The following is a 19,289-nucleotide window of genomic DNA, read 5'->3' as shown; positions in this document are numbered from 1 at the left end:
CCACACAGCCAAATAAATAAATAAATAAGAATTCACATAATGACTGTTATCTGGAGGGAGGGCCTTAAGAGGTACTATAAATTTCTATTGACCTGGATGGCAAGTACATGGATGGGTGCTTGAATTACTATTATTTTTTCAACTATACAAATACTTCATATGTGGGGATTTCCCTGGTGGCACAGTGATTAAGAATCCGCCTGCCAATACAGGGGACACAGGTTCGATCCCTGGTCTGGGAAGATCCCACATGCCACGGAGCAACTAAGCCCATGTGCCACAACTACTGAGCCTGCACTCTAGAGCCCACTTGCCACAACTACTGAAGCCCGTGTGCCTAGAGCCAGTGCTCCACAACAAGAGAACCCACTGCAATAAGAAGCCCGTGCACCACAACAAAGAGTAGCCCCTGCTCGCTGCAACTAGAGAAAGCCCACACCCACAGCAACGCAGACCCAATGCAGCCAAAAATAAATAATAATTTTTTTAAAAAATAAATTGATTAATAAAAAAATACTTCACATGTACTTCTTTGTATGTATAATATATTTAGTAATTTTTAAAAACTTAAACCCCTCCAGATTGGCATAATGCCAACTTTACAGATAAGGAAAGAAAATTACATAAATTGTCCAAAGTTAATACCATAGCTATAAGTTGCTGAATTGAAACTTGAAATCATGTTTGCCAAATTTCAAAAGCTATGCTCTTTCCTCTATATTACATAACTTCTGCTCTATCTACTGGATACTAATACTTATACAACTACTAAGTGCTGGAATTCTGTGACTTAGGTGAGAAAAACACCATTAATCTTTGCTAATAAGGCTTCCCTGGTGGTGCAGTGGTTGAGAGTCCGCCTGCCGATGCAGGGGACATGAGTTCGTGCCCCGGTCCGGGAGGGTCCCACATGCCATGGAGCGGCTGGGCCCGTGAGCCATGGCCGCTGAGCCTGCGCGTCCGGAGCCTGTGCTCCGCGGCAGGAGACGCCACAGCAGTGAGAGGCCCCCGTACCGCAAAAAAAAAAAAAATCTTTGCTAATAAAAAATATGCAAATATAAGCTAATGACCAATTGACGACAGAACCGGTGCTATTATCTTCCAGTGTTAATGATGTTCCTCCTGTAACAATTTTCCACACTCGCGGATACCTGGTCATAATTAAAGGTTTAGCTTTTCTCAAGCTAGCTAACCTGCATGAGAATCAAACCAATTAAATGATGCTACATTTCATTAGCATCTAGCACTAAAAAAATGGTCTACTGATGCCAAGATTTTCAGTTTCTTCTCTTATACATAAGCCCTGCTAAAATGAAGAGGAGAGAACTTAACCTAAGGAATCCTGGAGTTCAAATCCTGAAGCTTCCACTTAAGAACTACTTTGACCTTGAGCAAATTATCAGTACTTTACCTCTTTGAGCCTGTTTTCTATCCCACAAAATTTTTGCCAGAAATAAATGAGATAATGCAGTATAAAAATTTTAGGTCACTGCACTGTATTTCACAGATGTGCAACAAATGCTCATTTCCTTCCTTTATTCTAGGAATGGGAAAGAAAAAACAAATTGAGAAGCAAAAAGACAGCCAGAAAAATAAAGTAGAAGAATCTTTAAGAACAGTTTCTCAGGCAAAAATAAGAACAATTTAGTGGTAATAAAGATTTCCCTCCATTAGCAGCAGTAATAAATATAAACAAAATTCAGCTCTCAAGATTCTATTTCCTGTATAGTCCTTTGATGAAGATGAGAACTCTACAGTTATTAAAAGGTAGCATTCCCTCAGAGTTCCTATAAAGGATTAAGATTAAATTACAGAGTTTCTGATCTGCTATTTATTTTACTATGTTGAACCAGTTTTTCAAATTATAAAACAACTCAGCAATATATCATGGTACAGGAAATGTAAACCAAATCTTTTACCTTTTGGATTCAGGAGGCTGTCTCTTCTTTATCATTTCACGGAGTCTTGCAGCTGACTGCAAAATACACAAAACATACACATGTAAAAAAACACTATCTTATAACTACATAGCTTACCTTCTAAAATATTAGGTATCTGCTACTGTTTCCACACTAAACCAAGATCTATATAGCAACTAAAGAACCGTGAGATATGATACCTGTTCTTCTAGTAGACGTGAGGCAAATACACTATCAATAATAAAGACAAGTATATAATACTATCTAATGTACTGACATTCTGATACCTTGGACCAAGTTGCTAACAAGTTTACATCATTAAACATTAAACATTTATCAAATATACTACAAATTTAAAAGTTTAAATTCTACTACAGGCAATCCTACTTTGGTGTTTTCCAGAAAAGTTGCAGGTTATACTTCCACAAATCAAATCAGAATTTCTGTTAACTAAAATCAAAATCAGGGATACTTTTGTCTAAATTATGAATTTTCAACTGTTAGTGACTCAACAATTTAGTCCCTTATATTAACTCACCCTCCCTCCCCTCAAGATGCAAATACACACTGAATATTTAGGAATCTGGTATTCAGAGAAACCAAATAGTTATTTAATAAAGCCAAGGATTTAATGTATTTTGGGGGAAAACATCACATACCCTCCTAAACAGCTATTCTCTCATACATAGAAATTTTACCCCAGTGTGAAGACCTTCAGTGTAAATTATACCTTTAGTAATAATGATTATAAAACATTAGCATACTTCTGGCCACTTATCCTTAAAGTTTCCTATACAAAGCATACTCCCATATATTCTTTTTTTTTTTTTTTTTTTGGCCTTGCCACACTGCATAAGGGATCTTAGTTCCCTGACCAGGGATTGAACCTGCACCCCCTGCAATGGAAGCTCGGAATCTTAACCATGGGACTTCCAGGAAAGTTCCTCGCATCTATTCTTAAAGTTTAAAAAAAAAGCCGTCCTCTCTCTCCTCTACCACACATCCCTTAACCCATCCCTCCCACTTCACCTTTAACCTTTAGTTAAAGCAACCTCTTGGAACATACCCTGTTTCTTTGAATCCAAGACAACTATTCATAAGACACCATTATCTTATGTACTACCAAAAAAGGGGTGAGGGGAAGCTGCCAGTTATAGTTTTAATATGCCAATTTCAAAAAAAAATGTCTTGGAATCAATAAAATATGGTAACCTCTTTCTATTAAGTGAAAATCTTGCTCCTAGCTTTACCCTCCCTCATTTGACACTATGAAACCTGATACTATGAGTATTTTATCAACCTACTGGCAAGAGGAATAGTATCTCAGTTTTAATTAGAAACTCCACACAAACCTCAGACAACTGAAGAGAAGCAAAAAAGTTTGCATTTTCTGATATGTTCTTCAGTCTCTTCTTTTCGTATGGTGACAATCCTGAAAAATCATCCTGTGAAATTACACCAAAAAGATTCTGTTACTTTATATAATCCATAGCAAAAGTGCCTCGCAAAACTAGTTGTTGCATTCTCCACATGTATATTTTCCTTCGAATTGCACCTACTCTAATTATTTTATGTTATCTTACCAAACAGGACATAATCTTTGCTGCATTGAATATTGAGATAAAGAGTCTGAGTTTGGGATAATCACAGAATATATGTATGGCTTCCCAATTAAATAACAAGTGATCTGATGTCAGAAGTCAGGTGGTGTAACCTAATAGCACATTACTTCCTACTGGCCGTTAATTGTACTATTTCTCAAAGTTATCTTTTTATTAAACAAAACAAGAAAAAACTCAATAACAGAAATTTTAAAATTCATTGAAATGGTTAAAGAAATTCAGAAAAGAGAACAAAGAAACAGAAACACATGGGCAAAAAAGACAACTTTGAACTAGAAAATCTTGGAGGTCCAATATTCAACTAATAGTTGTAGGGGGAAAAAAGGAGCAGAGAAAACGGAGAGAAAATCATTAGATAAATAATACAAGAAAATTTCTCAAAACTGAAGAAATGAGTTACCAGATTAAAAGGGCCTGACATGTATGCAACACAGTGAATGAAAAAAGACTCAAGCCTAGGCACATCATCACAAAATTTCTCAGTTCCTGAGATGGGTGAGTTAAGAGAAGATCCCAAAAGCTTGCAGAGGGAAAAATAGACCACAAAGAACCAAGAATCAGAATGATACTAACTTCTCAATATTGAGGAAGCTAGAAAACAATGGAAGAATGTGTTAAAAATGGTAAGGAAAAATTATTTTCAACTTACAATTCTAAATCCAGTTAAGCCAGCAATCAAATAAAAAGCATAAAGACTTTTTCAGACATGCAAACTATCTTTCATACATCTGTTTTCAGGAAGTTACTATAAGCTGCACTTCATCAAAATGAGATAAAAAACCAAGAAAGAGAAAGACAGGATCCAGGCTACAGAAGCTCCAACACAGGACAGATAAAAGATAAAAGAAATTTAAAGGAAAGCAGTAAAAAGAAGGCCAAGAAAGAGTAAAACAGTCCAGAAAGAAGTAGGAAGATGGAGGGCCCCAGAAAATATTTCATGAATAAAATATATATATACACATGAAGCCATTAGAATTATGTGATTTACATTGAGAGAAATTTTGCAACTCAGGTAAAGCTTGGACTATACGTAATAAGGATCTAGGAAGGGAAAACATGGGGTGGGGGGAGAAGGGGACAGCACACATGTTTAAACTTCACTTTCCATAGTAAGTCAATAGATAATGTGGGGGAGAAAAGCTAAAATGGCTTAAAGTGCAATTTGTCTGTTGAGCAGCAACCACAAATAGAGAGGTATGTGACAGAAAATTGTTGGCTGTTTTGATTTGTTCCTGTGTATACATGTGTGTACATATGGAATTACCTCTATGTAAGATACATATACACACACACGTGGAATTATATGATGTAAACACATATGTACATGCATCAATTTGACCAAAATAAAGATTTTTCTCACACACACATAAAATAACAGTGGCAGCAAAGGTTATTTTGACATTGCCTTTAAAATTGCTTCTCAGAGAAAAACATCACCACCATCATCATCAAGAACTTCCTAAGAATCTATTTCAAAATGGTGCATTTGGAGATCAAAGAAACAAATTTAAATGATTCTACTTACCACAGGAAAAATTAAGAAAATTAACAAAAATCATCAGACATTTTTTTGAGGTATGTGTAATTCAAACTATTCTCACCCATTACGCACCCCTCAAAAACTTGCAACATCAAACACTGAGCAAAGAATATCAGACAAAGTGGGCTGTCAAAGTAAATATATTATAGAAAATAGATATCTTTTTAATTCCATTATCTCGACACTTGAGAAGTTACTGCATCTATAAAACAGGAAAAGAAATGCTATCTTTAAAAAAACGAAAGAAGGAAAATAACTTGAATTAAAAATATGCTTGGGGGCTTCCCTGGTGGCGCAGTGGTTGAGAGTCCGCCTGCTGATGAAGGGGACACGGGTTCGTGCCCCGGTCCAGGAAGATCCCACATGCCGTGGAGTGGCTGGCCCCGTGAGCCATGGCCGCTAAGCCTGTGCATCCGGAGCCTGTGCTCCGCAACGGGAGAGGCCACAACAGTGAGAGGCCCGCGTACCACAAATGCTTCATGCCAAAAATTTACAAACTGTATGAAAACAAATACAACATTCCCCAAATGACAAAACTGTAGAGATGGAAAACAAATTAGTGGTTGCCAGGGGTTAAGGATGGTGAGAGGGAGGGCAGTGGGCATAACTATAAAGGGGTAGCCTAACAGAGATCTTTGTAGAGATGGAGTATTTCTGTATCATGATTGTGGTGGTGGCTACATGAATCTATACATGTGATAAAATGATACAGAACTATACACACACCTTATACCAATATGAATTTCCTGGTTTTGATATTGCAATGTAGTTATTTAAGATGTACTCATTGGGGGAGTTCCCTGATGGCCAAGTGGTTAGGACTCTGCACTCTCACTGCCAAGGGCCCGGTTCAATCAAAAAACAAACAAGATGTCCTCATTGGGAAAAACTGGGTGAAGAATACATGAGACCTCTCTGTACTACTTTTGCAAATTGCTATGAATCTGTAATCACTTTGAAATAAAATTTTTTAAAAATATACATTTCTCAGCTAACATCATATTTAATGGTGAAAAACTGAAAGGTTTTCCCCTAAACTTCAGAACAAGATAAATATGTCTGCTCTAGCCACTTCTGTTAAACACTGTACTGGAAGTTCTAGCAAGGACAATTAGACAAAAAAGGAAATAAAAGACATCCAGAATGGAAAGGAAGAAATATAACTATCTTTATTACCAATGACATAATCTTATACGTAGAAAATCCTAAAGAATCCACACAAAAAAATTAGAATAAATGACTTCAGCAAAGTTGTAAGATACAAGATCAACATACAAAAATAAGTTGTATTTCTATAATTATCAATGGTCAGAAAATGAAATTAAGAAAACAATACCATTCATAATAGCATCAAAAAGAAAAATATACTTTGACACAAATTTAACCAAAGAAGTGCAAGGCTTGTACACAGAACATTACAAAATATTGAAGGAAATTAAAGAAGATCTAAATAAATGGAAAGACATCTCATGTTCATAGATTGAAAAACTTAATATTGTTAAAATGGCAATACTTCCCAAATTGACCTACAGATTCAGTGCAATATCTGTCAAAATTCTAAATGTCATTTTTGCAGAAATGGATAAGCTGATCCTAAAATTCATATGGCAATGCAAGGGACACAGAATGGCCAAACAATCTTGAAAAAGAAGAACCAAGTTAAAAGACTCACACTTCCTGATTTCAAAACTTAACTACAAAGCTACAGTAGTTAAAACAGTGTGGAACTGGCATAAGGATAGGCAAATAGATCAACTAAATAAAACTGAGTCTAGAAATAAACCTATATACCTATGGTGAATTTGTTTTCAATAAGGAAGTCCAGACCATTCAACGTGAAAGAAGAGTCTTGACAACAAATGGTTCTAGGACAAAAAGATATCCATATGCAAAAGTATGAATTTGGACCCCATCTCATATCATATACAAAAATTAACTCAAAATAGATCAAATACCTAAATTTAACAGCTAAAGCTATAAAATTCTCAGAAGGAAATATAGGTGTAAGTCTTCATAACCCTGGCGTAGGCAATGGTTTCTTAGATATGACACCAAAGCACCAGCAACAAAAGAAAAAATAAACTGACCTCGAATTAAAATTTTTAAATGAAATTTAAATTTAAAACATTTGTATGTCAAAGGACATTATCAAGAAAGTGAAAAGAAAGTCCCAGAATGAGAGAAAATATTTGCAAATAATATATCTAATAAGGACCTAGTGTCCAGAATACATAAAGGACTCTTACAATTCAACAAGAAAAAGACAACTTAGGGGCTTCCCTGGTGGCGCAGTGGTTGAGAGTCCGCCTGCCGATGCAGGGGACATGGGTTTGTGCCCTGGTCCGGGAAGATCCCACATGCCGCGGAGTGGCTGGGCCCGTAAGCCATGGCCGCTGAGCCTGCGCGTCCAGAGCCTGTGCTCCACAACGGGAGAGGCCACAACAGTGAGAGGCCCACATACCGCAAAAAAAAAAAAAAAAAGGACAACTTAGAGGAGACCTTCAAGATGGCGGAGGAGTAAGACATGGAGATCACCTTCCTCCCCACAAATACATCAGAAATACATCTACATGTGGAACAACTCCTACAGAACACCTACTGAACGCTGCCAGAAGACCTCAGACTTCCCAAAAGGCAAGAAACTCCCCACGCACCTGGGTACGGCAACAAAGAAAAACAGAGACAAAAGAATAGGGACAGGGCCTGCACCTCTGGGAGGGAGCTGCGAAGGAGGAAAAGTTTCCACACACTAGAAAGGGCAAAGCGGAGAGATTTCCGCACAGAGGATTGGTGCCGACCAGCACTCACCAGTCTGAGAGGATTCTCTGCTCACCTGTTGGGGTGGGTGGGGACTGGGAGCTGAAGCTCAGGCTTCGGAGGTCAGATCCCAGGGAGAGGACTGGAGTTGGCCATGTGAACACAGCCTGAAGAGGGATAATGCGCCACAACTAGCCGGGAGGGAGTCCAGGAAAAAGTCTGGACCTGCCTAGAGGCAAGAGACCACTGTTTTGGGGTACGAGGAGAGGGGATTCAGAACACCACTTAAACAAGCTCCAGAGACGGGTGCAAGCCACGCCTTTCAGCGTGGTCACCAGAGATGGGCATGAAACACTAAGACTGCTGCCGCAGCCACCAAGAAGCCTGTGTGCAAGCACAGGTCACTATCCACACCTTCCCTCCCGGGAGCCTGTGCAGCCTGCCACTGCCAGGGTCCCGTGATGCAGGGACAACTTCCCAGGAGAACACACAGCACACCTCATGCTGTTGCAATGACATGCTGGCTTCTGCCACCACAGGCTCGCCACGCATTCCATACCCCTCCCTCCCCCCCAGCCTGAGTGAGCCAGAGCCCCCTAATCAGCTGCTACTTTAACGCCGTCCTGTCTGAGCAAAGAACAGACGCCCTCAGGTGACCGACACGCAGAGGCAGGGCCAAATCCAAAGATGAACCGCAGGAGCTGTATGAACAAAGAAGAGAAAGGGAAATTTCTCCCAGCAGCCTCAGGAGCAGCGGATTAAATCTCCACAACTTGATGTACCCTGTATCTGTGGAATACCTGAATAGACAACGAATCAACCCAAAATTGAGGCAGTGGATTTTGGGAGCAACTGTAGACTTAGAGTTTGCTTTCTGCATCTAATTTGTTTCTGGTTTCATGTTTATCTTAGTTTAGTATTTAGAGTTAATTGTCATTAGTAGATTTCTTTATTAATTTGGTTGCTCTCTTCCTCCTTTTTTTATATATATATAGATTTTTTTTCCTTTTTCTCTTTTTGTGAGTGTGTACGTGTATGCTTCTTTCTGTGATTTTGTCTGTACAGTTTTGCTTTTACCATTTGTCCTACTGTTCTGTCTGTCCGTTTTTGTTTTTGTTTTTTAAGTAGTTTTTAGTGCTTGCTATCATTGGTGGATTTGTTTTTTGGTTTGGTTGCTCTCTTCTTTCTTTCTTTATTATTTTTTCATTTTTTTATTTTTAATAATTATTTTTTTATCTTAACTCTATTTATTATTTTTTCTTTCTTTCTTTCATTTTTTTCTCGCTTTTCTTCTGAGCCATGTGGCTAACAGGGTCTTGGTGCTCCAGCTGGGTATCAAGCCTATGCCTCTGAGGTGGGAGATCAGAGCTCAGGATGTTGGTCCACCAGAGACCTCCCAGCTCCATGTAATATCAAATGGCAAAAGCTCTCCCAGAGATCTCCATCTCAACGCTAGGACCCAGCTCTACTCAACAACCAGCAAGCTACAGTGCTGGACACCCTATGCCAAACAACTAACAGGACAGGAACACAACCCCACCCGCTAGCAGAGAGGCTGCCTAAAATCATAATAAGGTCACAGACACCGCAAAACACACCACTGGACGTGGTCTTGCACACCAGAAAGACAAGATCCAGCCTCATCCACCAGAACACAGGCACTAGTCCCCTCCACCAGGAAGCCTTCACAACCCACTGAACCAACCTTGGCCACTAGGGGCAAACACCAAAAACAACAGGAACTACGAACATGCAGCCTGCGAAAAGGAGACCCCAAACACAGTAAGTTAAGCAAAATGGGAAGACAGAGAAATACACAGCAGATGAAAGAGCAACATTAAAACCCACCAGGCCAAACAAATGAAGAGGAAATAGGCAGTCTACCTGAAAAAGAATTCTGAGTAATGGTAGTAAAGATGATCGAAAAACTTGAAAATAGAATGCAGAAAATAAAGAAACGTTTAACAAGGACCTAGAAGAACTAAAGAGCAAACAAACAATGATGAACACAATAAATGAAATAAAAAATTCTCTAGAAGGAATCAACAGCAGAATAACTGAGGCAGAAGAACGGATAAGTGACCTGGAAGATAAAATAGTGGAAATAACCACTGCAGAGCAGAATAAAGAAAAAAGAATGAAAAGAATTGAGGACAGTCTCAGAGACTTCTGGGACAACATAAACACACCAACATTCAAATAATAGGGGTCCCAGAAGAAGAAGAGTAAAAGAAAGGGACTGAGAAAATATTTGAAGAGATTATAGTTGAAAACTTCTCTAATATGGGAGAGGAAATAGTCAATCAACTCCAGGAATCACAGAGAGTCCCATACAGGATAAATTCAAGGAGAAACATGCCGAGACACACATTAATCAAACTAACAAAAATTAAACTCAAAGAAAAAATATTAAAAGCAACAAGGGAAAAGCAACAAATAACCTACAACGGAATCCCCATAACCTTCCAAGAAACAAAAGCCCAGGACTAGATGGCTTCACAGGCGAATTCTATCAAACATTTAGAGAAGAGCTAACATCTATCCTTCTCAAACTGTTCCAAAATATAGTAGAGGGAGGAACACTCCCAAACTCATTCTACAAGGCCACCATCACCCTGATGCCAAAACCAGACAAAGATGTCATTAAGAAAGAAAACTACAGGCCAATATCACTGATGAACACAGATGCAAAAATCCTCAACACACTACTAGCAAACAGAATCCAACAGCACATTAAAAGGATCATACACCATGATCAAGTGGGGTTTATCCCAGGAATGCAAGGATTCTTCAGTATATGCAAATCAATCGATGTGATACACCATAATAACAAATGGAAGAATAAAAACCATACAATCATCACAATAGCTGCAGAAAAGGCTTACAACAAAATTCAACACCCATTTATGATAAAAACCCTCCAGAAAGTAGGCACAGAGGGAACTTACCTCAACGTAATAAAGGCCATATACGACAAACCCACAGCTAACATTGTCCTCAATGGTGGAAAACTGAAACCATTTCCACTAAGATCAAGAATAAGACAAGGTTGCCCACTCTCACCACTATTATTCAACATAGTTTTGGAAGTTTTAGCCACAGCAATCAGAGAAGAAAAAGAAATAAAAGGAATCCAAATCGGTAAAGAAGAAGTAAAACTGTCACCGTTTGCAGATGACGTGATACTATACACAGAGAATCCTAAAGATGCTACCAGAAAACTACTAGAGCTAATCAATGAATTTGGTAAAGTAGCAGGATACAAAATTAACGCACAGAAATCTCTTGAATTCCTACACACTAATGATGAAAAATCTGAAAGTGAAATTAAGGAAACACCCCCATTTACCAGTGCAACAAAAAAAATAAAATATCTAGGAATAAACCTACCTAAGTAGACAAAAGACCTGTATGCAGAAAACTATAAGACACTGATGAAAGAAATTAATGATACAAATAGATGGAGATGTATACCATGCTCTTGGATTGGAAGAATCAACATTATGAAAATGACTATACTACCCAGAGCAATCTACAGATTCAGTTCAATCCCTATCAAACCACCACTGGCATTTTTCACAGAACTAGAACAAAAAATTTCACAATTTGTATGGAAACACAAAAGACCCCAAAGCCAAAGCAATATTGAGAAAGAAAAATGGAGGTGGAGGAATCAGGCTCCTGGACTTCAGACTATACTACAAAGCTACAGTAATCAAGACAGTATGGTACTGGCACAAAAACAGAAGTATAGATCAATGCAACAGGATAGAAAGCCCAGAGATAAACCCATGCACATATGGTCACCTTATTTTTGATAAAGGAGGCAAGAATATACAATGGAGAAAAGACAGCCTCTTCAATAAGCGGTGCTGGGAAACTGTACAGCTATATGTAAAAGAAAGAAATTAGAACACTCCCTAATACCATACACAAAAATAAACTCAAAATGGATTAAAGACCTAAATGTAAGGCCAGACACTATAAAACTCTTAGAGGAAAACAAAGGCAGAACATTCTATGACATAAATTACAGCAAGATCCTTTTGACCCACCTCCTAGAGAAATGGAAATAAAAATAAACAAATGGGACCTAATGAAACTTAAAAGCTTTTGCACAGCAAAGGAAACCATAAACAAGACCAAAAGACAACCCTCAGAATGGAAGAAAGTATTTGCAAATGAAGCAACTGACAAAGGATTAATCTCCAAAATATACAAGCAGCTCATGCACCTCAATATCAAAAAAACAACCCAATCCAAAAATGGGCTGAAGACCTAAATAGACATTTCTCCAAAGAAGATACACAGATTGCCAACAAACGCATGAAAGAATGCTCAACATCAGTAATCATTAGAGAAATGCAAATCAAAACTACAATGAGGTATCACCTCACACCAGTCAGAATGGCCATCATCAAAAAATCTACAAACAATAAATGCTAGAGAGGGTGTGGAGAAAAGGGAACCCTCTTGCACTGTTGGTGGGAATGTAAATTGATACAGCCACTATGGAGAAGAGTATGGAGGTTCCTTAAAAAACTAAAAATAGGCCTTCCCTGGTGGCACAGTGGTTGAGAGTCTGCCAGCCGCTGCAGGGGACACGGGTTCGTGTCCCGGTCCGGGACGATCCCACATGCCGCGGAACGGCTGGGCCCGTGAGCCATGGCCACTGAGCCTGCGCGTCCGGAGCCTGTGCTCCGCAACGGGAGAGGCCACAACAGTGAGAGGCCTGCGTACCGCAAAAAAACAAACAAACAATTAAGGACATTAGGTTAAGTGAAATAAGTCACCAAAAGACAAATACTATATGATTCCACTTATATGAGGTACTTATAACAATCAAATTCACAGAGACAGAAAGTAGAATGGTAGTTTTCACAGGCTGAAAGGAGGTAGGGGAATGGGGAATGGGGAGTTATTTAATGGGTATAGAGCTTCAGTTTTACAAGATGAAGAATTCTGGACATTCATTTTACATCTATGTAAATGTACATAACACTACTGAACTGTACACTTAAAAATGGTAAAGATGGTAAATTATACATTGTGTATTTTACCTCAATTAAAGATTTTAATTTTTAAAAAAGACAAACAATAATAAGTATTGTTGAGGGTATAGAGAAATTGGATTTTTCATAGTGGTTATGTAAAAATGGTGCAGTCACTTTGGCAAACAATTTGACAATTCCTCAAAAAGTTAAACACAGTTACCATTTGACCCAGCAATTTCACTCCAAGGTATATACCAAGAGAATGGAAAACATCACACAAAATCTCACAAGTAAATGCTCATGGCAGCATTATTCCTAAGAGCAAAAAAGTGAAAGCAACCCAAATGTCCATCAACTGATGAATGCATAAACAAAATGTGGTATATCCATACAATGGAATATTATTCAGCCATAAAAAGGAATAAGTACCAATACATGCTACATGAATGAATGATGAAAACATGGTAAGTGAAGCCAGACCAAAAAAGCCATATATTGTATAATTCCATTTATATGAAATGTCCAGAACAGGCAAATCTATAGACAGAAAGTAGATTAGTGGTTTCCAGGGCTGAGGGAGGGAGGAATAGGGTTTGTAGTCACTGCTAACAGGTATGTGGTTTCTTTTTGCAGTGATGAAAATTTCTGAAATTGGATAGTCGTGATGGCTGCACAGCCTTATGTGTGTATACTAAAAAACACTGAATTACACAATTTAGTAAATTTTGTTATGTGAATTCTATCTTAATAAAAAAATAAATATATGCTTGATGACAGAAACCAGATATTCACATAGTCTTAAAGTATCTTCCTCAAAGTATTTAGTAATTACAAAGGGAAAAATAGTAAGTTTACATTAGAGAATCCTGGCAGACACCACCTTAGCGAAATGATCATGGTCAACATCACCAGTAAAATACCAACATCATGTACACCCTGATATGATGCACTGAGGAGGGCACTTTCATTTCTGTGGTATGCTTCCCCAAAATGCAAAATCTTACTCTAATCATGAGAAAACAGCAGATAAACCCAAATTGAGGGAAATTATACAAAATAACTGCCCAGCACTATTCAAAAGTGTCAAGGTCATGAAAGATTGAGAAACTGTTTCCAGATCTACAGAGACATGACAACTAAATCCACTGTATGATCCTGGACTGGATACTGGAAGAGGAAAAGGATATTAGTTGGAAAACTGGTGAAATCCTAATAAATTCTGTACGTTAGTTAACAGCACTGTACCAAGGTTAATTTCTTAGTTCGATAAACATTCTATGCTATGTATGATAGTAACAAAAACTGAAGACGGGTGAAAGATATAGGAGAATTGTCTTTACTATTTTTGCAGCTCTTCTGTAAGTGTAAAATTTTCTCAAATTTTTTTAAAACTGTTCAGAAATGCTTCATGACATTAAAATACTTAATAGAAGGACTGAGAGATGAAATTTAGCAAACTTCCCAGAAAAGGAGAATAAAATTCTAGACTTACAGGCACTTGTCTTTGATGTGACAGAAGCCATCCTTCACCTGAGAACAAATAAGCTTATAAACTAAATACTTTTCCTAAAGCATGGTACCACAAAGCCTTAACCATTTTACCCCAAAAAGATAATTATCAAAAGGGAAGAGAACAAAAGAATGAAATATTCTATAAAAGATGTGAGCTCGGGCTTCCCTTGTGGTGCAGTGGTTAAGAATCCAACTGCCAATGCAGGGGACATGGGTTCGAGCCCTGGTCCGGGAATATCCCACATGCCGCAGAGCAGCTGGGCCCGTGCGTCACGGCTGCTGGGCCTGTGCTCTGGAGGCGGCGAGGCACAACTACTGAAGCCCGAGCACCTAGTGCCCGTGCTCCGCAACGGGAGAAACCACCGCAATGAGAGGCCAGCGTACCACAACGAGGAGGGGCCCCTGCTCACCACAGCTGGAAAGGGGCCGCGCGCATCAGCGAAGACCCAATGCAGCCAAAAATAAATAATAAATAAATTTATTTTTTTAAAAAAAAAGATGTGAGCTCTTTCAGCTTGTCCTAAGAAAATATATGCTGAGCATTTATGACTCTGACTATCTCCAGTCCTACCTCATGTTCTAATTTCTGACCCTGTTTACCTTACATCAAAATAAAATCTGTTTTATATTAGCCTCATATACTCAGAATCTTACAGTTCAAGAGGCCAAAGAGATAATCAAATCCACTGGTTCTCAACGTGCAGTCCTGGACCGTTGTCTCTAGGAAACCATTTTAGACATGCAAATTCTATACCCACTTCAAAATTTCTGAATCAGAAACTGGTGGTGGAGCCCTGCACAGGAGTTTTAACAAGCCTCCCAGGTAATTCTGATATAGGCTAAAGTTTGAGAACCACCAATCTTATCCAATTTCCTCACAGTAGAAGTGATCTGCTTAAAGGTACAAGGTTTCTTAGAAGCGGCCATGACTAAAACCCAGGCTTCCAACCCCCAGTCCAACGCATTTATGACTTAGCCCACCCTGTCCCACCACAGGTCCTAGTTAATTACAACACCGCCTCAATTATCCCATCTCCCTTTCCCTACCATCATTTTCTGTTCTAGTTCCATCAACTTTTCATCATGTGGTAGGGTTTTACCTTGTCTTGCATAAAATTTGTCACTTTAAATGAAGTACAACACTCCCGGCAGGCAATAGAAGCCAAAAGAATTAGATGCTTAATTCCTTAAACTGATGGAACTATTATTTTAAATAGAATTAGTGTTTCTCACGTATCTTCTCTACTCCATCACTTGTCTCCTTTACATAATTAAAGGAAATATTCAGCACATGAATGCAATCAATTAATGGTGATTTTCCTAACCTGACATGGAGTCATTCAAATGCTATATGTCCCACAACTCAGCTTCTTCTGGTACACTGTGCATAAATATGTAAAGGTGAGCATGACACCATAAAGTAGAAGTAAGCTCAAAAATAAATGCAATAAGCTGAGAGGAAGAAAAAGGGAAGCAGAGTGAAGATTAAGTCAATCCCCTCTTTCACAAATCGAAACCAAGAGTAAAATTAACCCAAGGAAGTTATGTTATACATTTAAAGAATAAAATTTCAGTTAAACATAAATTAGATGACAAAATAATCTGTTTGAGCTAATGAGACCCTTGATAACCTTAGCTTATCAGAACTTAAAAACATATTTTTAAATACGAAAAATTTGAATAAGCTAGTAATTAAATTCTTACCATGCCTGGTGTGGTACCTTCATCACTGTCTCCATCCTGGCTGCTTTCTGTATCAGCACTGAGAATCACTGTATCTGAAGTGCTCTTGTATTGCCACTTGTTACTTTCAGCATGAACATCTAAGGATGATTTTTGCAGAGTGGATTCTGCCTTGGAAGATGTGGCTTCCATCTTTGGGGTTAAAATCCTTCTGCAAGTTTTCTTTATTTCAGCCTTCTTACATTTCTTACATGCCACTTCATTGTTAGAATTCTTATCTAATAGGGATTTGGAGCGCTTAAGTTGATCTGGCTTGTAGCTACTGAGTGAAAAGGGAACAAGATACACCTTAGCTGTTTTTCCTAAAACTGTAGTCTGTACCGGTCTCAGAGACACATAAGCGATGTTTTGGTTTTCCTTATATTCATTCACCTATTCAGGTCAATAAAGGAAAACAGAGAGTATTAAAATTCCAGGTTTTAAGCCTTTTCTTACAGATCTGCATACATAAATCTAATTCCCATTTCATAATGACAACACAAAGCCAAACTGATAGCCTGTAAGGAAACCTTTTTCCCTCCAAAATCTAGATACCTAATTCATTAACCTGAATAGAATTATTTATTATACTGGACACATTTCTTACCCATGAGTCGGCCAGACCAATAATAAAAATGACGACAGGGGCTTCCCTGGTGGCGCAGTGGTTGGGAGTCCGCCTGCCGATGCAGGGGATACGGGTTCGTGCCCCGGTCCGGGAGGATCCCACATGCCGCGGAGCGGCTGGGCCCGTGCGCCATGGCCGCTGAGCCTGCGCGTCCGGAGCCTGTGCTCCGCAGCGGGAGAGGCCACAACAATGAGTGGCCCGCGTACCGCAAAAAAAAAAAAAAAAAAAAAATGACGACAATTTGTAACTGAGGAGACTGAGTAACTGGAATTGTTTCAAGAGTGGGAAACTGACCATAACGACTGCAAAAGCAAATGCAGGCTTCCGGATCCCAGCCAGACGCTATTTTGGGGGTTATTGATAAGCATCTTCCTCAATGCTGAAGGTCTACTTTCCAGAGGAAAACCAGGACAGGCATCCCCGCTTATCTTTTAAAGCAACACCCCCAAAAACCCGTTAAACTGAGAGATGCCCCAAGGAGCAGGAAAGTTTTAGAGTCAGGAGGTGCCGGGTGGCAAGTCCTCCCATCCTCCTCGGCCTATGCCCGGCACACCCGTCACGAAGACTGAGGCAGGAACACACCCGAAAGGGACAAGCCTTTTCTCCCATTCACCTGGAGTCGCTGTCTGGAGCCCACCTTCTCCTCGGCCTCCGCGCGCGACCCAGACATCCTCCCTCCGCTTAGCAGCTGGCGTCTTCCCGCCAAGATTGCGGCGGGAGGCGGGGATGGGTGGAGGTGGGAGGGGTGGGGAGGGGTCCGGGGAGGGGGAGGCCAGGGCGGCGCAGGAGGGTTCCGATCCCAGCCGGTGGGAGGGGGAGAGAGCACTGGGCGTTACATTAGTCTCTTAAAGAGGCAAGGTTGCCAGCCTCACCCCAAACTCAAATTCCTCAGGGAATAGAAAGGACCGAATCGACATTTTTACCTTGGATCCCGGTGATTTTGATACTGCTGATGCCAGTATTTCACTTTGAAAAACACCTGCGCCTCTCCTAAGGAAAAACCACCTTGCCTAGCAACGTTAGCCTGGAAAAGACTCAGGAGCACTTAAATACCATATGAAATAGAGAGGAAATGAAATCAATATATATGCAGCCTTTACCTCATCCCCTAGTTCCTTGTAATCCCACCACCAGAAAATTATGCCCAATGGCCACCGTATTTTCTTCCTAGGAATAGAAGCATTTTGATTTTTTTTTTTCAAGAGCTGATAACTTAAGCTGGTTTAAACTTCACCCACCAGTTAACTAAGTTGGTTTAAACTTCGCCCACCAGTTAACTAAGATTTAGTGATGACCTTACAAAGCCCAAAGACTGGGGAAATGTTTTAAATAACTTTTGTATCACAAAGCATCATAAATAAGATTTCAGGGCACTGTATTTCTTATAGTCACTGCCATATTAAACTTTTTTTTTTTCCTATTTTCTGGGTTGCCGCGAGCAGAAAAAATTGCCTTCCCAACAGATTTACTCCCTCTGGATAGCATAGTTTTGGAGCTGATGAATTTATAACAAATTTCTATCTACTCTTTTACAGTCCTTTTCTTTATAGCTCAAAACTGCTCCCTTGATTGGTTACTTGAGTTATCCACTGTTCCTTGATTGAGACTTGCCCAATTTCATTTCTTCTCCCAGCTGAGGCCCAATTTTAGGATACAGGTGAAATAATTTGAGAACTAATCCTATTAACAGCACCTTTAAAGCCCTTCAGGAACTTGCACACTCCTTGACTCAAAAATTACTGATAAAATCAAACTTTTCATAGTGTCTGATATATACCATGTTATTTCTGGACTTCAAGACTTTGCTCAGGCTGTCCCTTCTCTCCCCACCACAGCAGTTATAAAACCCTTTCTACAGTGACTGTGTTCTGACTACCAATTAGCCTATGTTTTTTAACACAACCCAACTAGTAAATTGGGATTATTTCAGTTACTCTTCTATAAGCCCTTGAAGACTTACTAAATGAAATTCAAGTTCCTGGAGGAAACAAGCCTTTCAACAATATTCCATACTCCTTAGAGAAAGCTAAGCGTGGTGCTTAATAATTACTTATGGACTTTTATATACAAACATTTCAGCCAGGAATATGTTTTAATAGGCAGTCTCCAGAAACGGAAAGAACTGTAAAGCCTAAGAGTGTTCGGATTTCAGGCACTGTTCTAAGCCGCCTGGGGGATTTTTTTTTTCTTGCCACTTGCCCTCACGTGACCAAAAAATACCTCACCACAACCCGCTCAGCCTCATCAACTGAGCTAATCAGGTGCTATTAACAGGATTTCTATTCCGATTAAACGCTAACTCTGAGCTTTCAACAACCTGGACAAACCGCCCTTCACTATCTCCTCAGTTTCTTATCCCTCACTACCCGATTTTCCTTGGCTTCAAACCAACTCTAACGAGCGAAACCTTTCATTCAGCCTTTCCTCGCCGCAGGGTCTCAACAGCAAAGCCCAGCGGAAGCAACTTCCCGCCAGAAAGTGCGTCCAAATACTGCGAGACTGAGGAGGCCAGGGCGGCCTATGAACATGCGCAGTAACAGACTCGACGTTCTAGCCGTAGGCGCCCAGACGTCCTCCACAATCCCACAATCCTCT

The 19,289-nt window shown here is 39.5% G+C and overlaps 1 protein-coding gene across 7 annotated transcripts in view; it reads right to left on the bottom strand.

The window, feature by feature from the left end:
* WDR76 (WD repeat domain 76) overlaps nucleotides 1-19,123 on the bottom strand; it is a 64,232-nt gene extending 45,109 nt beyond the window's left edge. For 3 of the 7 annotated variants that reach the window (XM_079907855.1, XM_079907856.1, XM_079907857.1), the window contains exons 1-4: nucleotides 16,674-17,290; nucleotides 16,049-16,459; nucleotides 3,272-3,364; nucleotides 1,920-1,975 (exon numbers count right to left, since the gene is read on the bottom strand). In XM_079907855.1, the coding sequence (XP_079763981.1) occupies nucleotides 1,920-1,975; nucleotides 3,272-3,364; nucleotides 16,049-16,459; nucleotides 16,674-16,991 (878 nt within the window). In that variant the 5' untranslated portion in view covers nucleotides 16,992-17,290. The other 4 variants (XM_079907858.1, XM_079907861.1, XM_079907860.1 and 1 more) reach the window with 4 other exon arrangements.
* Between the last annotated feature and the right edge of the window lie 166 nt (nucleotides 19,124-19,289).

The sequence above is a fragment of the Stenella coeruleoalba genome (assembly GCF_951394435.1).
Source record: "Stenella coeruleoalba genome assembly, chromosome: 2".
Classification (NCBI taxonomy): domain Eukaryota; kingdom Metazoa; phylum Chordata; class Mammalia; order Artiodactyla; family Delphinidae; genus Stenella; species Stenella coeruleoalba.
The sequence above is the reverse complement of the archived record's forward strand: the minus strand, read 5'-3'. Positions and strand labels throughout refer to the sequence as shown.